Source organism: Trachypithecus francoisi, unplaced genomic scaffold (assembly GCF_009764315.1).
Source record: "Trachypithecus francoisi isolate TF-2019V2 unplaced genomic scaffold, Tfra_2.0 Lachesis_group2, whole genome shotgun sequence".
In the NCBI taxonomy this organism is placed as follows: Eukaryota; Metazoa; Chordata; class Mammalia; order Primates; family Cercopithecidae; genus Trachypithecus; species Trachypithecus francoisi.
In genome coordinates, this window is record NW_022681465.1 from 81698537 (window position 1) to 81725911 (window position 27375).

At 35.1% G+C, this 27375-nt stretch overlaps 1 protein-coding gene across 6 annotated transcripts in view; it reads left to right on the forward strand.

Moving 5' to 3' along the window:
* PARP8 (poly(ADP-ribose) polymerase family member 8) overlaps positions 1–27375 on the forward strand; it is a 186437-nt gene that overhangs the window by 76756 nt on the left and 82306 nt on the right. For all 6 annotated transcript variants that reach the window (XM_033179537.1, XM_033179538.1, XM_033179533.1 and 3 more), the window contains exons 4-8: positions 13134–13171; positions 20680–20769; positions 21315–21385; positions 22849–22926; positions 24166–24260. In XM_033179537.1, the coding sequence (XP_033035428.1) occupies positions 13134–13171; positions 20680–20769; positions 21315–21385; positions 22849–22926; positions 24166–24260 (372 nt within the window). The remainder of the gene's footprint in view (positions 1–13133; positions 13172–20679; positions 20770–21314; positions 21386–22848; positions 22927–24165; positions 24261–27375) is intronic.

Sequence of the window (27375 nt, forward strand, 5' to 3'; positions counted from 1 at the left end):
CTATCAGCTAGTTCTTAGGCCAGTTTTCTTGGGAGGGGTGTGTAGGCATTTATTCCACATATAAAGTCATTCCTTGTTCCTTAATAGTTGCTTGCTATTCCTGATTAAATGAAAATTATTTTAAATATGATACTCCAGGGATAGCTTTGGTTACCAGATAGAGTTATCCAATGACATTCTGATAATGAAAGAAGAGATATTCTTATTGAACCTGTGAAAATAACTCTATTTGCCATGAGAATAAGGGCACTCATTAGGAGTTTCTGAATTCTGGAGTAATCAGTGAAAATCATATGCTGTTTTAAAATGTTTATTTTAGTTTAGAAAAGCAGCGTCCACAAAATTCAGAATTAAATATAGCTTAAAAAGGACTTCTTCATATATATGTTAGAAAATATAATATTAAAACAGTATCAACAGTATCTAAATAAGTAGCCACAATTGAATGTCCCTCACCAGTTATTTCAGTCTTATGTAGTTCCTGTTTCATTGGATCTTGGGTCAACAGTCTGTCTTTGCTTCCATATGAAAAATCTACATTTAGAGCTTAGTTTGAACATATATTCAAAATTGGCATTGTAATCGTAACTATCTTGTTAAACTGCCACCTTTCCTTTGGTAAAACCATACACACGGCTATCTTAGATTTTTGTAATTGAGGCTTTTAGTTACATATTCATTGGCTTAAGAATGAGAAGAATGAGTTGCATTTGCTAACTAAATACTTACTAATCAAAATATGTCATCAAAATATGTCATATTTAAGCACAGTGCCCTTATAATTCAAATAATTATATTTTACAGAACCTTGTGAGAACAAAACATTTTCTGAAAGCTTAATGAATAGTGAAAGGCTAATTGATTTTAGTAACCACTTAGAAATACCATTCTGGAGTCCATAAAAGTATTACTATTGCCCTCTTTAGTTGCTCTTCTCCCAAAAGGCTATATCCAAAAAGAAACAAAAAAGAAAAGCAGTGGATAGGACTAGGACTTTCCAACTCCAGCTTTACATACATATAGTATTAAAACAAAGTAATGAATCAGTACCTATGAAGACCTGAAATAGCATGTAACCACTAGGGGAAAAATTGTTAAATCATAAAGAAAATGACTTTATCTTTGGCGAGCAGAAAAATATTAAAACCTGTACGCTTGCAGTTTTTTCTTGTGTAATGTATAAATGTCTAATTTATTACAGTTGTTTTTAGGTCATGACCTAAAATTTATTCTATAAAATTTATGAATATTACTTGAAACTCTAAACAAATCACTAGTGTGTATTCACTGCATTAAAATAATCAGGTAAAAATCATAAAATTAAAGCTATATGTTTACATTCCGTTTTTAATGCAAATAGCTTATAGATGCTTACGTTGAAACATCTCAAGCACTTTAATAGGTCTACCTAAAATTAGGATGATTTCAGTTGTAAGAAACAAAAATACTTTTTCTGGCTTAAACCAACGGTGTCCAATCTTTTGGCTTCCCTGAGCCACAGTGGAAGAAGAATTGTCTTTTGCCACATATAAAATACACTAATGCTAAAGATAGCTGATAAGCTAAAAAAAAAAAAGTAGCAAAAAACCTCAGAATGTTTTAAGAAAGTTTACAAATTTGTGTTGAGTTGCATTCAAAGTCATCCTGGACTGCATATGGGTCACGGCTTGGATGAGCTTGGCTTAAACAGTACAAAGGATAGTTACTTGTTCATGTAATAAAAAAAAATTATTGATAATGAGATTTAGGCTTAGTTTAAATCAGGGCTCTGCCTCTGTCTCTGACATTTTCTAAGCTCCACCTTTTCCTGTATCAAGCACATTCCTAGCCCGGCTTGCTCGTGGGTGTGAGAAGGCTAAACAGCAGAGACCAGAGCTGTCTGCTTCCTCATTCACATCTAGGAGGAGCAAGAAACTTCCCACAGGTGTTGAATCAAAGTCCCAAGCTTTACTCTGAATGGAGCACCCTGAACCAACAACCACTGAGGCCAAAGTGTAGGACACAGGCTAGGTAACTCCTCTTTCCTTCCATTTGAGGGGGATCTGTTATCCTGATGGCTTATCCAGTCATTCAGTCTTCCTCTCCACCTGGGAGAAGGGATTCTCCTCATAAAAACCTTAGGACTTCCATATGAAGAGGGAGAGGAAGGAGCGGAATATTCAGGAGGCCTTTGGATGTCCATTACAGATTTATTCTACTTTTACTCATTCTTTAATTTTTTTTGCAGGGGGATGGGGGTGGGGAGGGAGTTGAGAAATCATTTTTTTGATCATCTCTCACTACATAAACTGCATTCTTCCATATATCATCTTCCTTGTAATCTCTTCACAACACTAGGGGAGTAGATATTATCTCTCCAAATAAGCGGAAAGGGGTTAGCCAATTTAATTTTCTGAGGTTTACATTTTAGTAAAGGCAAAATTTAATTCAAGCCTATCATGTACTAAAGTCTGTGCTCTTTTTCCTGGTTGTAAAATAATTCTTATTTATACAATAATTTTGTAAAGAAGGTTATTCAGACTTGGAAGATCAATGGGTGTGTGTGTGTGTGTGTGTGTATACACACATATACGTGTGTGTATATATATGTGTATATATATATAGTGTGTGTATATATATAGAGTGTGTGTGTATATATGTGTGTGTGTGTGTGTATAGTTTTTCTTTCTTTCTTTCTTTTTTTGAGACGGAATCTCGCTCTGTTGCCCAGGCTGGAGTGAGGTGACGTGATCTCGATCTCGGTTCACTGCAACCTCCGCCTCCCAGGTTCAAGCAATTCTCTGCCTTAGCCTCCTGAGTAGCTGGGATTACAGGCGCCTGCCACCATGCCTGGCTAATTTTTTTGTATTTTTAGTAGAGACGTGGTTTCACCATCTTGGCCAGACTGATCTTGAACTCCTGACCTCGTGATCCACCTGCTTTGGCCTCCCAAAGTGCTGGGATTACAGGCATGAGCTACTGCACCTGGCATGGGTTTATATATTTTTAACAAGCATTCATTCTACATATATTTATAGTGTTCCCACTATGTGCTAGGTAGATGGTAGGTGCTGGAAATACAACGGGAAGAAAACAGGTGCCTTCTACTCTATGGATTTAGCAGGGGAAGCAAATATTAGTAAGTCATACAATTAGCCATATTTACAAACTGTGTAACTGCTCCTTAGTAAGAGCTGATCAAGTCTGGGAAAGGTCATCAGAGTATTTTTTCTTAGGAGGTGACATCTGAATTGAGAACTGAAGGATGAGACTGAGTTAACCAGGTCAAAAGGAGGAGGAGGAGGGGAGAGAGAATTCCAGGCAGAGGGAACACAACATGCCCAAGAACTGAAAGGAGTCTTTTTTGTTGGAGCATAGAGAGAACACAGAACAGTGAGGCAAGATGAAGATGAGATGCGTAGATAGGCAAGGTCTTGCTGGGTGGGGCTTTAGATGTTATTACAATTGTGTTTGAGCATGGCATGGCATGGCAGCTCATGTCTGTAATCCCAGCATTTTAGAAGGTGCTTGAGACCAAGAGTTTGGGACCAGCCTGGACAACATACTGAGACCTCATCTCTACACTAAATTTTTTTTAAAACTTAGCCAGGCATGGTGACTTGGGTCTGTAGTACTCGCTACTCGGGAGGCTGGGGTGGGAGGATTACTTGTTCCCAGAAAGTCGAGGCTGCAGTGAGCCGTGATTGCGCCACTGCTCTCCAGCCTAGGGTGATAGAGTGAGACCTTTTCTCAAAAAAAAGTAAAAATAATAAAAAAAGATTATATATTTGATATTCCACAAGAAATTAACTTGGAAATAACTTATTTTATTTGCCTTAAGTATTTAAGATGCTGAGGGTTGTATCATACTGTCGAAGTTCTCTGTAAATATTTATAGTGTTTGTTCCCTTGACTTGACAAAGCCTTAATTCAGCTATAGAGTTATTCAGTCATATTCAGTTTTTCCATGTTGGTATGCTGGGCAGATCATTTATAGCCGCTTTAAACTTTTTATGACCACTTTAAACTTGAACTTAGATATAAAACAGTGAAGGTAAAAACATCTACATGTTACTGAATATTTATCAAAAGAATACTGAGTTACTTATAGTTCCAAAGTGTTCAGTAAAGAAAAGCTCAGTTATTAAACTTTTGGGATGCAATATGGAAATGATATTTATATAATTAATCGAGGTGTCAGCATTTGATGGCTTGACATGATCTATCTACTATTCATATTTTATTGGAATTGTATTTGTGTCCTTTTATTTGTAGTCATGAGTAAAGAAAAAGAAGCACAGCTTTATTTAAATATAATGTTGTCTTTTGCATGGAACTAAGGTAGTGTAAAAAACCCATTTTTCTCACTTGCTTTTTAAAATATCATTAACAAAGCATGCATCAATGTTACTAATCAATGTCAGACTTAGTTCGCTCAAGTTCCTCCCTGTTAAGAAAATAGCTTACTTAGAAGTCCAAACATTTAACTTACAGTGTAATATTTAAGCATAGAAGTTGCTGACTTGACCGCTTCCCTAAAAAACAAACAAATAAAAACATTACTTTTGATCTTGTTACCTCACTTGCTGAAAGTATAACTTAAAAAATTACCAAAATAAATTTTGAAAATAGGAAAACATGTTATTGAGAAACTAACTTAATGTTTGTTGGGCAATAATCTTCATCCTTTTACCTTAGTAAAGGGTAATATGTAATTTATTTCATAGGTGAGAAAGATGTGTTTTCTTTTCTTTTCTTTTTTTTTTTTTTGAGGTGGAGTTTCGTTCTTGTTGCCCAGGCTGGAGTACAATAGCATGATCTCGGCTCACTGCAACCTCTGCCTCCCGGGTACAAGTGATTCTCCTACTTCAGCCTTCGAGTAGCTGGCATTACACGTGCACACAACCATGCCCGACTAATTTTTTGTATTTTTAGTAGACATAGGGTTTTGCCATATTGACCAGGCTGGTCTCGAACTCGAACTCTTGAACTCAGGTGATCCATCCGCCTTGGCCTCCCAAAGTGCCGGGATTACAGACGTGAGCCACCACACTTGATTGTGTTTTATTTTCTAGAATGAGAACTTAGTGTTCTTGTCTTCATGTTGAGTGGTTCCGAAGAAGGATAGGAGCAGATACTGTGTGCAGTAGTTCATATAATCCTATTTTTGGCAGTTTGACTTAAAAACAAACACATTTTTTCATTTTAAATAGTGCTACCATTAATATGTTTGTGGCTAGTTTTTTTTTTTTTTTTTTTCCCACTCACATGGTTACATATGTTTGATAGATTTCAAATTGTGAAATTGTTAGATTAAATTAATAGAACAAAGTCCCAAATGGAATATGGGTCTATCAGTTCTGTGCAGCAAGTAGATGGATTAATCTTAGATTACAAGGACAGATATTTCCTTCTTCCTGAATACAAGGAGGGGAGTATGAGCTTGTAGGTGGTTGGTGGGAGACAGAATAGAGGGAATGTCTTAAGGAAGTAACCACATGATAATCTCTCTTAATGTGGAAAGAAAGCATTTTGATGAGAGTGTTACAGGGTGTTGGAAAGCTGTGAAAATTTTCAAAACCAACTGAGAAGAAAAAGTAAGGGGGTCTATGAAGAATGGATTTCTCAGGTTACTGAGCAGAGTTGTTAGTAGATGATATCAAGAACCACATGTCTATAGGGCACCAGGCACCTTAGTTTCATTGTCCTTTCCAGCAGCATTCAGAGCCCAGGTCCAGGAGCTGAGCATGCCAAATATGACCTAATCTGCAGTTTGGGGCTGGTAGGATCAGATAGTCTGCAGGGGCAAGGTAGGGGCTGCACATTGAAGGAGTTGAAGATGCTGTGGAGAGAGCAGTTAGGTATCTAAAATCATGGGAAGATGAAAACGAAGCCCAGAGGGACTGGTAAAGACACAGAGAGTGAATGCATTGTTTAAGGATGTTAGAAGTAGGAGGAAAGGAGTGAGAGCTGGAAAATGATAAAATTGTGGTTAAAAAGTGGGGCATGGGAGTTTCAGATTTTAGAAGGAGAGCCATTCACTCCAAATCAAGCTTCAAGGTATAGCCATTTGGAGATTTGGCGAGCTAGAGGTAAGGGAGACGAGGCCATGGAACTATGTGCAGCTTAACGTTGTCCAAACGGATGTGAGTGATGTCATGATTTTTGGTAAAGAGGAAAAGAAGGTCCTAGAACTCTCTAATTCTGGATAAATGACAAAAAGATTGTAGCTCATAATGGTGAAGAATGAGGATGCTGTAGCTGATTGACCTGCACAATTTGAAAATGTTTTTGGAAGATGAAATGATGATGAACATGAAAGTGAATGTTTTGGGAACTGAATGGCATTAAAGTAGCAAAGGTGAGCTTCTAGCATGCCCCAAATTACCTTCTAGCTTGAGACACTAGAGTTGGGTCTGGAGGTGGGTAGTGGGACGGAATCTCTTTCACTCTACAGCACTTGAAGAGTAAGGAAGACAATTATAAGTGCTGGAGTGAATTTTCTTCTAGAAAGCTCCAGTGTGTCTGGGGGTGAAATGTGTCTCAGGTTTTAACTGCTGACTTGCAAGTGAACAAAGACTGAGACCTGACCAGGCACGATGGCTCACATCTGTAATCCCAGAGCTTTGGGAGACTTGAGGCCATTGCATTCCAGCCTAGGTGACAAAGTGAAACCTTGTCTCCAAAACATAAATTAAATAAATAAATAAATAAATAAGATTAAAAATAAATTGATTAAATAAAATTGAGATCTGTACTCATAAGCATCTTAGCTAGGGTAGAGAATTGTTTGTCATGTGCAAGTTTTTGTTTCTGCCTTTTGCTTTTTCTTATTTAAATTTTTTTTTTTTTTTTTTTTGAGACGGAGTCTCGCTTTTGTCGCCCAGGCTGGAGTGCAGTGGCCGGATCTCAGCTCACTGCAAGCTCCGCCTCCCGGGTTTACGCCATTCTCCTGCCTCAACCTCCCGAGTAGCTGGGACTACAGACGCCCGCCACCTCGCCCGGCTAGTTTTTTGTATTTTTTTTAGTAGAGACGGGGTTTCACCTTGTTAGCCAGGATGGTCTCGATCTCCTGACCTCGTGATCCGCCCGCCTCGGCCTCCCAAAGTGCTGGGATTATAGGCTTGAGCCACCGCGCCCGAGCTCTATTTAAATTCTTAAAGTGTGATCTAGCTGGGAAGGATAAAAGATACGAGGATGTAGTTTATTGGAGAAATTCTTTTAAATATTAGCTGGTAAGTAAAAAGGTAATGTGCAATAAAATACTGGTTTTTACTTGTACTGTCAAAACCTCTGAGTGTTGTTGAAAAAGCATGAACTGAGGATCCAGGAGTTTTATGCTACAGATGGCAGTTATGGGCCCTGTTATAAAATACAGATAATGAATTGGTGCATTGAAAAAATCTTTTAAGTCTAAAATTCTTTCATGTTCAAGCCTAAGTTCCAATCTTTATTACATAAGAACTACCATCTTCCACTACTTTTGAAAGACTCTTCTTAGGTCCATGAACTTGGGAGTTCAGACCAAACTCTATCTGTTCTTAGCTCATTGCAGACATTTCAGAAGGAAAAGGATGGTAATGGAGTGATTGGGAAGTGTAGATATAAGAATGACCTTATGAAATGGTTTCAATTATAGGACTAAACAAATATATGAACAAAATACAGGATTAGGTAGATATATAGAACAACTGACGGCTGCTCTGGGAACTCTTTTGGTAGTTGTTGGCTATTGGGAGATGTCTTTGGTTGGGCCAGATGCTTTCAGAGGAAAAAGAGGTGAGAGTAACCATTTTGTTCAAAAATTATTGAGGTGCAATAAAATAATTTTTAGATTCTGGTTTCAAAGTTGTGACTTTAAGCATCACGCTGTTCATATAATGTATACCAAACACATATTTGACTGACCTGAGTTTCTCTGGCAAAGCACCTCAGTGTAATTAATTGTAAGTCAGCATATCACAAAATTCTGAAGGCTTTTTTTTTTTTTTTCCTCTGAATAGGAATTCAGAGCTTGCTCCAGGGATGTGAGGACAAAAGATGAGTATGACTTTTAAAAGGAATTCAGAGGTTGCTCCAGATTTTGCTTTCTTCTCATGTCCACCTTCTTTCACTTTGACTTATGCTTCTTGACAATATTTTCTGCCTGCTATATGGTATTTATTATGTACAGCACATACTAACAGTACTCTGCAATCTACTTTAAACTTTGCTCTTTCCACTTTTTTTTGGTACTACGCATTAGATCCTTGAGCCAGTCATCCATGTCTGCTTATACTAGATTGTTTCCCTTAGAACTCTGTAAGCCACAAAGTGAAACTGATTAGGATTTTACAGTCCTGGTGATTTTCCTTCTGGTATACTACCAAGAAAATGCTGTCGCACAAGGGGCTGATGAATCATTTAACAAGATTTCTGTTTGCTATTTTCCATTTGAAAAATTAGGTATGTTCACGAACATGGGAATGTCTCCTAATATCATGAGGACAATAAGACCATAAAATAAAATAATCACTGTTGGTTTGGGTCTCTGATAAATGTAGTATATTGTACTTTTTAGCAAATTGAGTACCCGAGAGAACACTCATTCATGTAAATTTCACTTCTATAAATTTTAATTGCTTGTACTGGAAGCTGACTAAAATTATTCGGCACCTGCTGCTATGTGTCTGGCATTGTCCTGGGGTCCTTACACCTGTTAAGCCATTAAATCATCACAGCAGGCTGTTAAGGTAGGTATGGATTCTTCCATTTTAGTAAATAGAGATTGAGTCTGTGGGTGTTTAACTAACTTTTCTTATGCCTCCCAGCTAGTAAGCCTCAAAGCTGCATTGGACTCCTATTTGTCTGTCTTGAACTACAACAGGCCCTCTAACTGGAGGTAGACAAAGGAATGAATTAAGGCCTCATTTTGGATTCAGACATTGATTTAGATGAAAAATGAAGCCCATTGCGGTTGGTTGAGATGGTAGGCTGTTGGGAATTAATTCAGCTTAGTACTGAGTATAATCTCTGGCATGGCATTGCCAAGCTTCTGTCACATAGCACTGCCAGATCAGAAGGGTGCCTTGATCATCAGTTTTATTTCTACATAGTACCATTCGACAGTATAAGGGAATCGATCACGGGAAAATGAATTCATATGGGGTCATAGTGTACATTTCCCCCAGCTTGTTTGGGGCACCATTGTCATGGATATTTTATCTTCTAATGTTTGGCATGTTGATTCAGGACCATAATTTCCAAAGCTGCTCTATTGGCTGGGGTCCAACATCTGCCATTTGTTCCTGCATTCTTATTCCCAGTACATACCTTTTCACTGATATTTGCTCATATTTTACTATTATGATAGCTTCTTAGTCTGATCTCTCTTTTCTTCAATCTATCCTAAATATTAGCTATCAGAGTACCTTGTTCAAAATACTAATTCTGCCTGGAAATACTATTATGCCTCATACTGTCTGATTCCATTTGTGTATCATTCTTGAAATGATAAAAAATTTAGAGCTAGGGAACTGGTTAGTGGCTGTTGGGCTTAAGGATGCTTAGGTGAAGGGAGATGGATATGTCTCTAAAAAAGGTGGCACAAGGGAAATTTTTATGTGATCAAATAGCTCTGTATTTTGTTTGCTGTAATGGGTATGTGATGCACATGTGGTAAAATAACATAGACCCTATATACTCAAACTTTGCACAAATGTCAATTTCCAGGATTTGATATTTACTGTAGGTACATAACATGTAAGCAATGAAGGAAACTGGGTAATATACATGAGACCTTTGTACAGTCTTTTCAAATTTATGTGAGTCTATATTCTATAAAAAGTAAAAAAAAAAAAAAAAACTACTGTGCTTTAAAATGTTCAAGTTCCTTTATCTGTCATATTTAATATGTATCATATTCTCTGATTCCCTCTAAATTAATCATCCAAAGGTATTGCCTCTGATATATATATATTCTATTTAAATCTTATTTGGCATTAACACAATGTTTGGCTCATACCAGGTTACCAAAAAGTGGTCCTTGAGTTAATACTGGGATTAATGGTTTTAATCCCGGTGCTTTGAAAGGCTGAGGCAGGAAGATCACTTGAGGCCAGGTGTTTGAGACCAGCCTGGGCAATATAGCGAGACCCCTGTCTCTACCAAAAATAAAATAAATTAACTGGATGTGGTGGTGCAAATCTGTAGTCCAATCTACCCAGGAGGCTTCAGGGGACAGTTGCTTGAGCCCAGGAGTTTGAGGTTACAGTGAGCTATGATCCAGCTTGGGCAACAGAGCAAGGCCTCATCTCTAAAAAAATTTGTTAAAAAATTGAACAAATTTGCTTTATGAAAGAAAAATGTATCGAACTTGGTCTCATTACTAATCATACTTCTTTTCTATTCATCTACTTATTCAGGTTTTTTTTTTGTCTCTGCCTAATCTCTTTCCAAGGACTGAGCAACATGCCAGGGATTTGATTGGTGGAGTTGGGAACTCTATTCAAGGACTTAAGACTCAACTGTAATAAGGACAAGATGAGCCAGGGAACCCAGGGTATAAGCTGTGTTGACTCAACGTTCATCCATCCATTCAAATTTATTGAGATTTGTGTTATAGCTCAATATATGGTCTATCTTGATATTCTGCTAGTTATAGTGTTCTGTGAAAATCAGTTTCACATATTCTGTGTCTTTAATTTTTTCTTCTTTTTGGTTTGGTTCTGTTAATTACTCAAATTATGATTGTTGAGTTGTTCATTTTTCCTCTATTTATGTCAGATTTTGCCTCATATACTATGAAGTTTTGATATTAGGTACATACACATTTATGATTGGTATGCTTTCTTCCTAACAAACTGGCACTTTTATCATTATGAATGATCTCTTTATATCTTCAGTCCTCAATCTTCTGATGCTTATTGTTTGCGTGGAGTATCTTTTCCATTCTTTACTTTAAATCTGTATGTGTCTTTATATTTAATATGGATCTCTTAAAGATAGCATAGACCTTGCTTTTTTATCCATTCTGGTAATCTTTTCCTTTTATTCAGTGTGTCTTATTCCATTAACATTCAATGCAGTTATTGATATGATTAGATTCAGGCTGTATTTACTTTTTGTTTTGTATTTGTGCCTTCTGTTTTTTGTTCCTCCTTTCCTGCTTTCTTTTGGATTAAATGCTCCAAAATGATTTTTAGAATTATTGTGTAATTTATCTATTAGCTTTTTAAGCAGTTTGTGTGTCTGTGTTCATGTGTACTTGCTATAGGGATATTTCCTTAACTTTTCTGATAGTTATTATTTAGGGGTAATATATCATTTTACATCATATGTAAGGATTTTGCAACTTCATTTTACATAATATGCAAGGACCTTGCAACTGTTTAAGACCATCCTACCCATCCCTGTTACAATGCTATAATCATATGTATGTGAAGTGCTATAATTTTACTTTTTAACAGTCAAATATATTTTTAAAACATTAAAAAAATCGTGTTTTGTATTTACAGTTTTCGGTGCTTTTGATTCTTTTGACTTTCCGTCTGGTATTATTCATCCAGCAGAGCTTTGTTTAGGACTTCTTATACTGCGGGTCTGCTGGGGACCAATTTTCACAATTCTATTTTATCTGAAAGTTGCTTTATTTTGCCTTTGTTTTTGGTGCATACGTATGTATAATGTGTGGACCGAATGGAGAATTCTAGCTGGACAGTTGTCTCCTCCCGTCCCCCAAAGTCAACATTGGTTCTTATCACTGTTTCCTCGTGTGTAATGTGTCATTTTATTTTTCTCTGACTTCTTTCAGAATGTTTCCTTACGTTTGGTTTTCAGCAGTTTGACTACTTGTACCTGGCTGTAATTTGCTTTGTGCTTTCCTATTTCAGATTTTCTGAGCTTCTTTATTCAACATATCTTTGTCTTTCACTCAAATTGAAAAATTTTCAGCTCTTCTGGATATTTTTCTGCATTATTCATTCTTTCTTCAGCCTTCTAAAACTCTAATATACAAATGTTTGCTCTTTTGCTAGTGCTCCATAAGTCCCTGATAGTCTGTTTTTGTTTGTTTCTGTATTCTTCAGGTTGGTTTTTCCTTGACATCCTTAAGTATACTTATGATAACTGTTTTAACATTATGGTGGGCTAATCCCAACACTTGGACCTTCTTTTCTCTTGAAAATAGGTTACATTTTTCTGTTTGTACATATATTAAGTGATTTCTGATCATATTGGATTCACCCTGTGAATGATGCTTTGAGTAGATTCTGTCTTCTGTATGTTCGTTTAAAGATAATTTTTTTTTTTTTTTTTTTTTTTTTGTCGTAACAGGCAGATAATTTGGCTGAACACAAACTAAAATTTGACCTTTCTGTGGCAGGTGGCAGCTTCACTGATGCAGTCAGATAGCTAATGTTAAACATGTGCTGTGTGTCGTGCACCAAAATAAATGATGACACTACAAATATAAATAGACGTAGATCTTAACCACATGGGGCTTGCTATCTAGTTGACAGAGATAGAAAATGAGCAGATAAATATGTTCAATTTTCATGTCATATGAGATAAGGGCATAGAGGCAGCGGGGTTACTGAGAAGGGAGTTGTGCAATTGTTAAAATATAATTTAAAAATTGTTTTGAAACAACTCAATCCTTATGAAAACAGAATAAAGTTTATTTATATATATGTGCGTGTGTGTGCATGATGAAAGATTGATAATATTACTTATACTTCCATTATATTTTGTTAATTCTTTTAGAAAAAAACCAAAGTACTTCATATTTTGGGGAAACAATATTAAAAATGTTTAAATTCTCGGGTGCTATACTCAATAAGAGAAATACTTTTTTGGTAAGAAAAGATGATTTGATGAAATCTGAGCAAAGAAAATAAATGATCATATAATAGGAAAAATAGACCTTGCTGAAATAAAAGACCTATCTAAAGATAAAGCCTTGTAGGGAGAAAGATATTTCAAAACTGTTAGACTAAGATTCATTTAGACTAATGGAAAGCGTATTTAAAAAAACATGTAAGTTTCTTATGTCGGATGTAAAAGTGGTTTTATACTTATATCTGTATAATTGAATGGGTAATATTGGGTTGGTCTGTCTTTTATAAAAGCCTGTCTACCTTAGCAGTAACTTGAACCTGTTTTTCTTGTTTTAACAGTGTATCCTACGCAGTACATGTATCTGAAGATTACCCAGGTATGCTTTTCTCATTTTATTACAGATATTCATATCAGGGTTCCTTTGAATATTTTTTTCTTCTGGATATGTAAAACACATATAAATATATCAAGGGGTGAAACATTGGTAGGGGAAGCCTTAAAGCTATAGAAGAATTCTGCCGACTGCCTGTGAAGTACATGTGTTACTCTGAGACACAGTGCAGAATCAAAATAATTTCCCAATGAAAAGTTCTTTAAAGATTCCTATGATGGGAAAAAAAAAATTCCTATGATGGTTCCAGCCTGTACATTTACGTCATTACAATTAAAATAAAGATTCTCTCAATGGTCTAATTGTTAGTTTCAAACATCATTTGGCCTTTCAGAATGTAAAAATAATAGGTAACACATATTTTTCAGTCAGTTTTCTAAGTGAGTGTGTGTGTGTGCGTATCTATTTTTTCTTTTTAGTATTAAAAAATAGTGATTAGTTCATAGTTTGGTATGGAGATAATGTAAAACTTACTTGTTTAGCATTTAAGTATTTTCTGCGGCAGTTTGCATTAAGCATTTAATCATTTTATAAGATTGTTACATTTGAAAATACTTTCTTAAATCACAAACTTTCTTGCAATTATTTTGCTATGCTCTCCAAATGTTTTAAACATAGTATTCTATAAAACTGTTGTACAGTTATACAATGAGGTTATTCATTAAGGCTATGCCTATATTTAATGGTAATACAAAAAGTGTTCTAGAGAAATTTTACTGGAAGAACCAATACAAGAAGTATTTATAAGAAAAATGCTTTTTGTAGATGGTTAGGCAATCAGCCCTGTCTGATAGTATAGCATGTTTTTGATGCTATATTTGCCAAGTATGTTATGAAAATAGAGGCCCCACTATTTATTGTAAATATAAAAATTAATGTGCTTTTCATCTGAGGCAGATCATACAGATGTCAGCCATGAGAGGTACAGGACTTTAAGTCAAAGTAATAGAAATAATAGTACAAATTAAAGCCCAAGGTGAAGACACTAAGTGAATTAATCTGTAGCACAGAATATGTATGGTAGAAGATGCCTTCAGTAAACCAAGTGGACCAAGTGTTTAGCTCCCTCTTGTGGTCAAGAAGTGTTACTTGGGCTTTTTCTCACTTTAAGGGAGCCCCACCTGGAAATGCCAATATACAAACACTGAAATTCTAAAAAAAGTATTGATTATCATTTGTGCTCTTTTTGCTGAATTGTCTAATTCGAGCAAGTTTGCAATGAATTTTCAATATAACTTCATTTCCAAAAGGAAGGAGTGTAAGTATATATATTTAATCTGTTCGGTGAAAGTAGGTTGTTATGCTACAATAAAATACAATTACAGAAGACGAAGATTAATGCATTCTGGTTTAAATACTGGGGCAGAATTTTCAATTGGTTGATGTAACCAGTATATCAAAATACACTGTCCGGTGGACAGTATTCCAAGTGTTTGCACATACATAATTTCATTTGATTCTCAATGCCAGTCTGTATGAAAGGCAGAACAGGGCAGTTTATAATATAAATTCATACTTAGAGAAGTGTTCTGAGAGATGGTAAGTATTAAATAACATTTTCCCAAAACATGTAGTTTGGAGATAAAATCAAGTCTGTAATTCAGTTCTGATTCCCGTTGCCTCTGGGGAAGTAGTGTTAGTATTTTTATGGAGCTTTCTTCACAGTGAACATTAATATGATAATATTTTCTCCATTATTAAATTTTAGTCTACATTTATTTGTACTAAGAGTTGTTGGTTAATATGCTTGACTTTTTAGGTAGACATCTTGTTTTATAACTTATATGTTTGTTCTTCCTTTCCAACATTTATACCTGTTCTTGTTGGCACTGGAATAATTTTTAATAATAAATATGAAAGTTGGCAGCTTTGTATCTTTTCTCAAAATTAGTGAGCATGCTTCCAGTTGTTTTCAGAAAGGAAATTACTCTTTTTCTCGTTTACCAAGCTTTTTTTTTTTTTAAATGAATATTAAATCTTTATCAAACTACTGTTTGGCATCTTTTGAGGTGTCATATCTACTTTTTCCTTTAAACAATAAAGTAACTATATTAGCAAATAACTCAATGTTGATCTATGAGAATTATGTGTTTTGTCATATACTTTAACATTAAAGACCTTAAGTTGCTGAAGGAATTAAATAACTCTTTGAGCATTTGCTAGAACTTGCAGACAAATCTGTCTGAGCTTTTTAGGGATGGTTCTGGGGCAGTTGTCTTATTTTTCTGCAGTGATTATTATCTCTTCTGTTTTCCTATTTCTTAGTCATTTTAAAATACGTCTTCTTCTTGAAAGTTTCTGTGTTGGTGAAATGTCCAAATTTTTTAGCAAAAGTATAGTATTTGGTCTGTAATTGTAAAAATCTTCCATGTCTCTGGTTATTTCTCCTGGCCCATTTTTATTGTTTAAATTTGTTCTTGTTCTTCCCTCCGTTGGTTTGTCTTCCAAATAGTTTGCCCATTTAAAAGAATATTTCAAACAAATAGCTCTTTTTAATGTTGCATCCAATTTCTAAATGCAGTAATCTTGATATAACATTTATTAATTCCTTCTAATAATATAGCTTAGCCCCCCCCCCCACCTTCTCCTGGATTATTTGGATCAGTAATTAACTAATCATCTAAGTCTGAACATATGAAATTTTCTTTGCTCTATGAAAATGTATCAGTATTATCCTCCAAAGTCAAGATTACATCATTCTAGCTTATGTCCCTAGGAACAGATTTGTCCTTTTATAATTGTGATCTATTAATTAACTTGTGCCATCTATTGAAATTTATTTCATAGTTTTAGTGAAATGAAAATTTAGAGGGTCTTTATTGAGTCAGCATACATAATAGCATGTATATAAGTGAAATACTAAATATGTTGACTGTTCACGATTAAGTGAAGAAATAGAGCAGCCTTCTGATTTACTTGTACTTCTTTGTATATTTTATACTGAAGACAGTTTTTTTTTTTTTTTTTTTTGTTAATGTAAGAAAATGGATTACACAATAGTTGTGTGTATTACAAGTCACAGGTTGGCTCTGCTATAATGGCAGAACTCTTTAATTTTCTCTTTCCACTTTTAATTAGGAAGGCTTACCTACTGTTGGGAGTGGACTCTCTTATCCCTAGTAGAGGAATGAAGGGGTACTTTCTGGATCCTCTACTACCTGTGAGTCCAAAGAGTCTTGACCTACATGATATACTTGAGCATTAGGTATAACTTGTGAATAAACCTCTTCAGTAAGAATTAGAATCCTATACAGTCTATATCAAATTACAGCCCTGAAAATATAATTGCTTTTATACCTAATAAGCATTTATATTTTATAAGATATTGCAACTTTTTAGTGGCAATACTTTCCATATTTAGAAAAGCACATGGTATAGTGACAAAACATTGATTTTTGGATTTAGGCAGATTCAAGTTTTACCACTTGCTAGTGTATAGGTAATTAATAAGTAATTTGAGCAAAGTGTTTAATTTCTCTGAGCCTTAGTTTCCTAGTATTTAAAATAGGGAAAATAATTGACTGTGGTAGGGGATGAGGTGAAATAATATAGAAAATTCAGCAAAAATATCGAGAATGTAACATGAAATCAATATAATTATTTTTTAGAGTTATAATTATTTATCTTAAGTTATATAGCAGTGAGGGATGGAATGACTTGACTTAAATGATGCTGTATTTGAAGCAGAATAAAAGCAACAGTTTAAGAAATACTAAATACTATAAAACATACACATTAAAAATCTAACTGTCCCCAGAGGTTTTCAGAAAAAAAAAAGGGGGGGAGCTTAGAAGTCAAGATGGAGAATTCCATGAAGGAATTTGAGTTTAAAAACATTCTTATTCTGTCACTTACTCATTCTATTACTTTAAGTCCTTTCTTTAACATTTTTTACACTCCACTTTCTCCTGTAAACAAATATGTTATTTTTACAAATGTCAAAATAATTTGAGGAAGATTTAGAAGGAATTAAGCAACAACAAAAAGCCAACAGAATGGATTCATACAGATGGGATGATCATCAAAGATCATGTGCAAACCTCTCATTTTATAGCTATAACTGTGGCTTAGGCTAAAGGAGATCAACAGCTAGTTGGCAGTAGTGTCTAGATTTTTCTAAATCTTAAAATATTTAATTGTCAAAGGTTGAATATATTCAAGGTATACAATATGGTGATTTGATGTATGTATACATATGTAGTGATTACCACGATCAAATTAATTAACATATCCATCACCACCCATGTTATACATTATGTCCCAGAACTTGTTGATTTTATAGCTTTAACTGAAAGTTTGTACCCTTTAGCATCTCCCTGTGTCCCCCAACCCCTAGCCACCATTGTTCTTACTCTCTGCTTATAGTAGTTCGACTTATTTAGATTCCACATAGAAGTGAAATCATGCAGTATTTATCTTTCTGTGTCTGGCTTATTTCACTTGGCTTATGTAACGTCCTCTGTGTTCATCCATGCTGTTGCAGATGGCAGGATTTCATTCTTTTTTAGTTGCTGAATGTAATATTCTGTTGTATATGTGTACCACAGTTTCTTTATGCAGCCATCCATTGATGAACACTTAAGTTGTTTCCACTTCTTAGCTATTGTGAATAATGCCACAGTGAACATGGTGGTGGAGATATCGCTTCAAGATACTGATTCCATTTCCTCTGGATCTTAAAAGGATTGCTAAACTGGGTAAAGTAGAAGAAATAGATAAATTCCTAGAGACATGCAACCTATCAAGACTGAATCATAAAATAATAGCAGGCCAATAATCAGTAAAGTGATCAAATCAGTAATCAAAAATCTTCCAAAAAGGAAAAGCCCAGGACCAGAGTGCTTTGAATTCAGAGCAAAGTGAATTCTTTCAAATAATTGAACCAGCTTCTAGATCTGATGTGCTTTCTTTCTTGTCCTATGTTTCTGATCATAAATTGGGTCTATCTCTGTGATCTGATCTGGCCTATTATGTAATAATGGCAATTTAATAAATAATATCATGAAACCTGGAAACATTTTTATTTGGGGTAAATTAAGACAAAATAAGAAATTACATGTCTTCTAGTACCTAAACACTAATCAAAATACAAACCATACAGAATCTCTTAGAAAATGATATGTTTGAAGGCATAATGCTGTCTAGCCTATACAACATATAGTCACCAAATTATATTCTCTTGAATCAAATCTCACTGTCTTCCAGTGTTGACACTTTACGTAAAGCCATTTTGATAGAAAATCCTTTCTATTTAGTTATTCACTCCCCTGTTTTGTTAAACATAATGTCTTAATTAACTTGCCTCTTGATGTTTTAGTAAAATCTTTGTCATTCCATGATACTGTGAAATTGCATGATGCTATCCACCTTATGGATTCTTCTGGATGTTCTAATTGGTGGCCAGCTTTTGTTTCTGTTGTTCTTATGCTCCCTTCTAATACTCTTTCTCTCCTAAATGTTAGCTCCAGGGAATCCATTTTGCACAGGGAAAACAGATAATTAGGTTTTATATTAAGTAGCAACCGACTTCAAATCAGTGAGACTCTGAGTGAGGGTTTAAGACATAATAAAAAAAAAAATTGACTCTAGGCCGGGCGCGGTGGCTCAAGCCTGTAATCCCAGCACTTTGGGAGGCTGAGACGGGCGGATCACGAGGTCAGGAGATCGAGACTATCCTGGCTAACACGGTGAAACCCCATCCCTACTAAAAAATACAAAAAACAAAAAAACTAGCCAGGCGAGGTGGCGGGTGCCTGTAGTCCCAGCTACTCGGGAGGCTGAGGCAGGAGAATGGCGTAAACCCAACCCGGGAGACGGAGCTTGCAGTGAGCTGAGATCCGGCCACTGCACTCCAGCCCGGGAGACAGAGCGAGACTCCGTCTCAAAAAAAAATAAAATAAAAATAAAAATAAAAAAATAAAAATAAAAAAAAAATTGACTCTAGTAGGCGTTTTTGATACTGAAAGTATGACGTTCCCGACAGAAGCGACTCTAGATAAGTGATCAAAGTCTCAACTAATGAGATAATTAAGTTTATATTAAACCTGTTTCTTAATCTGTGGTCCCACTCAATAAGCATGAAAACCTCATATCCTCTGTGAAAATATTGGAAAATTAAATAAAGCAAAATTTGTGGTTGCACTAATCAAAATAATGAGGCAAACGTCTTTTGTCTCAAATCTAATTCATATCCACTCCTGCTTAGCTCCCTGACTGTTAAAGCCTTAGGTCTGTTGGCAATCTTTTGCAGCTAATCTGTACATACAGATCACTATCATTCACTCATTACTTGGGGTCTAAGAATGCTACAGATGTTTCTTTGGAAATAATGACTTAGAGATGTATTAATTAAAAATTGTGTTCTCACTGTACGGACACAATATTATGAAAACTGGGCTCAAAAATATCTTTTAATGTGCATTCACTGTGTCATAAGAACAACTAATTTTTCCTAGCAGAAATTGATCTATGCTTCTATTATGTGTTCATGCTATTTTATACTATTTAGTAGGTCATTGATGGGTGCATTATAGGACCATTATTAATGAATTGATGAAGTGTGTGTTGAAAAGCTCTTCTGAGAGATGCCTTGCAATCATCAATGAGCAAAGAAAAATAAATACCTAGGAATTGTATTACCATATACTTGGAGACCTGTATTCATCAGAGAAAGAGTGCTAAACTCATAAGAATGTTATTTTTTTAAGAGGAAACAAATAGTGAATAATAAATTTAAGGACTCTATGGACTGATTTAGTGTTCTGTGCACTCAACTTGTATAATGCATGTAGATAATTTAATTCATGGAAGAATGATAATTGTGAGACTTTATCAGTTTTAAAATATGTATTAGAGCAATATGAAAGGTATGATTTACAACAAAGTCTTCAGCTCAGAGATTTGAATGGTTTGATAATGAATCTTTCTTTTTTTTTTTTATTTTAGAGATGGGGAGTTTCACCATGTTGGCCAGGCTGGTCTCAAACTCCTGACCTCAAGTGACCCGCCTGCCTAGGCCTCCCAAAGAGCTGGAACTACAGGCGTGAGCCACCGCGTCCAGCCCACTAATGATTTTTTTTTTTTTTTTAATTGCAGCAAGTGCTTTTCTTTAATTTTCTTTCTCTACTCACTAACCCTGCTCCCTATAGTAGACGCTAATATTGGGAAGGACCCTGTCCAGTGAGTTAAAGTACCGAGTTGCATCCAAATGATTCATTTCCATAAGGGATATTAGAGATATACCTAGATAGTCTCTATTCAAAATCTGTATTTCACCAGGAGATACAAATGTCTTTAAAGAGACTATTTACAATTACTTCACACAAAATCTGCAATTTACTTTATCATATTTTTTGAGTTTAATCAGAATAGTAGTGTGTGCTTTATGAGAGTTGGAACTAAAGTGATGTGCATATAAATTAGCTATTATTTTTATAAAGGATGTATTTTTTAAACTTATGCCTTTAATTATCCTTTTTTTTTTTTTTTTGCAGATAATACATATGTGTCAAGTTCAGAGAATGATGAAGATGTGCTAGTTACTACAGAGCCAATACCAGTAATTTTTCATAGAATAGCAACAGGTAATAGTAATATTATTTTTTATTCTAGGTTAATTTTTTAAATTGCATTATCCTTTTTGTTTGTTTGTTTGTTTCATTTAGCCAGTAACAGATATTTATCTTCCGTATCTGTAAATCCAGTCTCCATGAAAATTTTCTATCTAAAGTATATTTTTTAACAATTTTGTAAACGCATAAATTTAAAGTAGTTTTAAAAGGTTCTCTTTAAATGTATTATGCTGACATTGCTGTTGTCTTACATAATGACAGACTAAATATTTTAAAAGCACACTTACAGCAATGAAGATACCATGACATATAGAGTGAGAGCTGAAGGAATTTGTAAAGCGGTTGTTTAGTTTAATCACATCTTTCTGCACAGTGAAAAATCAGAATAGCTTACATATTGTGTAACCCCTCAACATGACATGATTTCAAAATATCTCAATTCATTTTCGAAGGAGATGGAATCACCTAAAGGGTGGTTTTATACCAAAACTCATGAATGCTTGGTGAATAGCATACTAAATACCATGATATATTTTTTAATTATAACTTTCTTTCAGAATTAAGAAAAACAAATGACATTAACTGTTGCTTATCCATAAAATCCAAATTACAAAAGGAAAATGGAGAGGTATGTAAATTATATTTTTTATTTTCTAGAAACAATATAGATACATTTAAAATTTACTGGGTATGTGTAGTTAATAGCATCATTAGTGAGACTAAAATGGTATATGGCGAATGAAACTCAAACTAATGGCTCAGGGGTGTTTGTTATGGTAGGAAGTGGCCTAAAATTAACTTTGAGAAGAAAGTTCCCTTTAAAATCGTAGAAAGAAATGTCTGGTTTAACTCTAAATAAAATGTATATAAAGCTTAACTTATTCTGTATTCTTTCATCAACCAATGTAATTAACTGAGGAACACTTATGTAACTGATTTATAGGTACACATGGCTATACATGATTTTGATGGGATCCTTAAAATTTTAAAAGATGATTTCTTTAGCCAAAGTGACACTGAGGGTGTACATAGTCTTATTTTCTGTCAGTATTTAAAAACACAAGCTCATCTTTTCTTTCTGTTTCCAAATACTTTATTTGAATCTATAAATAAATATCAGGATATTAAACAAACAAAATGAGTGCAATGGGACCAGCAATTCTTTGCTTTCAAAATTATGCATTTGATCCAACCCTCCTCTTCCTGTTAGTGTTGCACCATTCGTTGTTCCCTTCTTTATCCACATTGAGAATTATTGGTTGAACAAAAGGCTTGCTGAAACCAAAAATGGTTAGAATTTTATAAAACCCAAATTTCCTTTTGCACATTTTTTTGTTTGTTTTCCTTAAGACCTTGAAATTAAGTCTAGAAGTTTAGGGATGGTTACAAAGCACTGGATGAATGCATTCCTGTGTCCAAATACCTACATTTCTCCTGTGTTAATAGGGCCAGTGATAGGAATACCCCCATGAATTTTCATTGTTTGTACTTCAGACACATGGTAGATGTGGTTCAGTTAATTAGAAATTCAAACTTCAAGTTGAAGTATATTAAATTAAATACCCTGTTGAAATCTGAATTCTGAAACAAATAGTTTCTGTATATCAAAAGTTCTCATAATATGTTTCATATTTATTTTCATAATTTGATTTTATATTATTGCATTTAAAGTTTCTTTTTTTTCATACCATTGTTTAGAGTTGGCAGAGGAAGTGAGAACAGCCTGGGACAAATAATGCTGAGGAGCTTTTTAATAAAATTGAATTAGTATAAGCTTGCCAAATGTTTTATCAGAGCAAAACTGAAGGTATAATTGATTATACATAAGTTTTTAATATACATCAAATATTGAATTGTGCATTTCCTATAAAATCAGTGAAAGAGAACTTTCAAAACAGATGTGCTGCTGAGTACACTCACAAAGCCATTTGTCTCCCACTACCTTTTGTTTTGGGGTTATACTGCACCAAGAGTGTTTTATATATAAAATCCATAATATATGCTCAAGACCTGCCTATTATAGCCACTTGCTATTTTAGAAATATAAAATAATTTGATCATTAAATTGTTTTCTTACTTTATTATTTTAAGGAGTCAAGACAGAATAGTACAGTGGAGGAAGATTCTGAAGGTGACAATGATTCCGAAGAATTTTATTACGGAGGGCAGGTAAGGAAACCTGGTCCTACAAATACCTAATCTTAGAATTCTAATAGCCATGTTGTCCTAGTGGTAATCTGTGCCTCAGAGTTAAGGTACCTGTGTGTTATTCAGGGTTCTGTAACTAACTAGAAAATCTATATAATTTATCTTTGCACATTTTCTACCTATTTTTAGAAATTAAGTTTCCCTTGCAGTCCTTTTAATTGTAATCATTTATTTACATTGAAGTTCATCTTAATTCCTTACAGAGATTTTGCAGATAGCATTTTATTATGCTTTTGACTTGAATTTCTTAAGCATGTTGTGTTCAGTCACTATTTTGAGATAATGACACTTGTAATAAAAGTGTATATTGTTAGTTTTAAATAGAAGCTGGTTAACCTTTATTAAATTTGATGGGCCGAAATTACTGAGCATCTTCATCATTTGTTTTTTGTATTCATTGCCATTGAATTCTTGGTGTTGAAAAATTGTTATGAAGAATCATCGTAATTTAAATATATGAGAATAGCCTAGCCACATATATAGAAGAACTCATCAGAAGTTTACAGGATAATGCTAAAATTTAAAACTGAGCAATTGATTTTAGGGTGTGGCTATATAATATGTGGTTCTATTTCTATAAACTCCTTGAGCAAATGTGCTTTATAAGTTGGATAGTAAAATGGGAGGGTAATATGTTAAAGAAGGACATTAAAGCCAAAATTATGTAAAATAATGCAAGTAAATTTATTTATTCAGAATGAAAAATTAGTAATTTGTCAATCAAGCATGTGCAAGGCTACAGAGAGATGATATGATAAAACGGGCTTTCCTCTCTCCAGGAATGTCTTTCTAGCAATGAGATAGTTTTCCCAACAAAATGATTCATTTACCAATATAACATTTTAACATTATGCAAAATCACTCCTGTTTGATTTTTGTTTACTAATTCTTACAGAGGGGAAGTAAATGATTTTCTTTAGTCTTGATCTTCATTCTAGAAGTTTTTTAGATTATCTGCCAGACACTTCACTAGTTTTTTACACTTGCTTTTTCTTTGTATTAATATAAACTAACTTTAAATTCCAACCATAATCAATTATTCTAGTCATATGTGAACTTAAGGATATTAGTGAATATATTACTTTAATGAAGCTAAAAATGCCCATGGCAAAACACACAGGGAGACCTATCTCAAAAGGTTGCTTAGGTTTTTGATTCCCTTCACCTCTGAGACACTTTTAAATTATCCCTTTTCATCAGGTGAACTATGATGGGGAACTGCACAAGCACCCACAACTAGAATCTGATTTGTCAGCAGTGAGAGAGATATATGGGCCACATGCAGTTTCTCTCAGGTAAATACATATCACTGGTGAATAAAATTAAAATTTTATGGTGAGTCATTGAAATTTGCTTTTGGAGTAATTTAAATTAAAGGACAAATTTGGGGTTTTAATTATACTTTAAAGTGTTTTAGAGAGAGTCTACTGTTTCTCCTTATACAAAATGACATATTTATGGCTATTTTTTTGATACATGTTGTTTAAGAGTACATCAATTGCATTAAAAATTATTTTGGAGAGTTAGTTTGAAGACGTGTCAATCTTAAGTAGTGTCATAATTAATTCCTAGAATAGATTTGGCCCACTGGGCCCATGCTGTTATCGTAAATCATGGCCACATGCTTGTGAAGGATAAAAGTAAATGATGCCTACCTACTGGTATCCAAATTACATTGTTATCTGATCCCTCAGAAAAAAGAGTGTAACTTTGCACAGTACTTGTTTGAATGATAATGTATTTTATTCTGTAGTTACCTATTATTTGGTGATAAATTTACACATCATTTTTATTGCTTTTAATCATTCAGAAGACCCCGCCATCCTTACTTTTCTTTTTTCTCTTTAATGTAAGAAAAAACCTTTATTGCCACCATAATAGTTTCCAGGAATCAGCTCTGGTTATTTCAGATTTCCATTCTTTGCTCACAGTGTAGTCTCGAAGTCTCCATGGAATTCCAGACCCCTTTCGTAGCCTGAACTCAGACTGGCCCCTTTATGCACCCAGAATACCCAAATATGCCATATTTCCTCTTCACTTTGGGCATTTGCATAAGCAATTCTTTGATCTGGGAATGTGTCTCTTCAAATCCCACTGCTGTCTCTATTTAAGCCCCAGTCCATGGGTCAGCTTCTCTGTGAGCCTTCTTGGAATCTCCAATGCAGATAAGTTACTCTGTTCTCTGGACTCCCATCACATTTGGCTCTTACCTTGTTTATTATTCATCTCATGTCTTTTAATTATTTTACTTACATCTCCCCATCTAGACTGAATTCTGTGAATGGTTGGGCAATGCTTTCTCTTGTTCGTTTTGTTTTGGTTTGGATTTTAATTCTTCATGTATTGTGGTACCTAGCATAACATAGGACATGCATGAAATATAGGCTGCTGGCATCCTGATTGTTTTCAGTGGCACCATCTGAAAAAAGACATTCACATTATCTGGTTGTAACTTCTTCAATGGACATATACATATTTTGAGAGGGAAAACAAATAATTTTTTTTTTTTTTTTTTGAGACAGAGTCTCGCTCTGTCGCCCAGGCTGGAGTGCGGTGGCCGGATCTCAGCTCACTGCAAGCTCCGCCTCCCTGGTTTACGACATTCTCCTGCCTCAGCCTCCCGAGTAGCTGGGACTACAAGGCCCGCCACCTCGCCCGGCTAGTTTTTTATGTTTTTTAGTAGAGACGGGGTTTCACCGGGTTAGCCAGGATGGTCTCGATCTCCTGACCTTGTTATCCGCCCGTCTCGGCCTCCCAAAGTGCTGGGATTACGGGCTTGAGCCACCGCGCCCGGCACAAATAATTTTAATTGGAAAGTACAGCACAGCTGTAATTTATAATTGCCAAACATTTTATTTTAACTGCAGAAACAGAAACTCCCTACCATCTGCAGTCTAAGATAAACTGGGATTGTGTACCCAGACCATCTCTATTCTACTCATGAAGGTATATTAGGCTACCATTGAGTGAAAGTGTTGGGATTATATTTGGAAAAGCGAGTCTTTGCAAACTTCAAAGTTTTAGCAAATTAGCTTCAATAATTTCACACTGATCTCTGTTATGGCTCCAGATTAGGTAATGTGCATATTTGTAAGTGTTATAGAATGAATATATGAAGAAGGCAATTGGGATTATCAATACATAGTCCAAAACAATGGTTGTTTGTTGTTTTGTTTTGTTTTTTAACAGTAATTGAACTTTGCTTGAAAGCTTACAACTTTAATTTTAAGCACAATAATCTCCCTCTCTATATACACCAAAGTATGTCTATGGGATATAACTAACAATCATAATACAACATAGACTTCAACTTCCTTTTATTTGAAATATATAATTTGGGCTGGGCGTGGTGGCTCAAGCCTGTAATCCCAGCACTTTGGGAGGCCGAGACGGGCGGATCACGAGGTCAGGAGATCGAGACCATCCTGGCGAACATGGTGAAACCCCGTCTCTACTAAAAAAAAAAAAAATACAAAAACTAGCCGGGCGAGGTGGCAGGCGCCTGTAGTCCCAGCTACTCGGGAGGCTGAGGCAGGAGAATGGCGTAAGCCCGGGAGGCGGAGCTTGCAGTGAGCTGAGATCCGGCCACTGCACTCCAGCCTGGGTGACAGAGCGAGACTCCTTCTCAAAAAAAAAAAAAAAAAAAAAAGAAATATATAATTTGGTTGCTGGACGCGGGGGCTCACGCCTGTAATCCTAGCACTTTGGGAGGCCGTGGCAGGCGGACCCCTGAGGTCAGGAGCTCGAGACCAGCCTGACCAACATGGAGAAACCCCATCTCTACTAACAATACGAAATTAGCCGGGCATGATAGCAGGTGCCTGTAATCCCAGCTGCTCGGGAAGGCTGAGGCAGAAGAATCACTTGAACTCAGAAGGCGGAGGTTGCAGTGAGCCAAGATAACGCCGTTTCACTCCAGCCTGGGCAACAAGAGCGAAACTCCGTCTCAAAAAAAAAAAAAAAGAAATATGTATTTTTGTTTAGTGGACAACTTTAGCACATGTTGATTTCTTTTATAGTTTAATATTTTTCTAAAACATATTTCCATGCTGTCTAGGCCCCAGTCATATTGCCATGTATAGATGAAGGTCTTTTTTTATTTCTTCGCCAAGCATTTGTTAAGTACCTGTGATGATCTGCATTAGTATTTTCTATTATTAAAGTTAGTGATAATTGTTCACTGCTGAAATTAGATTTAAAAAGTTTGGAAATTCAGTCAAATGAAGTATCTAAAGTCATATCAGTGTTTTGAATTTTTTCCCCTTACCCTTTTCACTTGTAATAGTTTTGGTCCAGTTTAAATCTTAATGAATGTAAGCCATGTTCCTGCCTGCTCTAGATTTTCTCTAGCTGTAGAGGATATTTCCAAAATAAATAACTTCCTAGAGACGTCATGGAATAAAGGTGAAT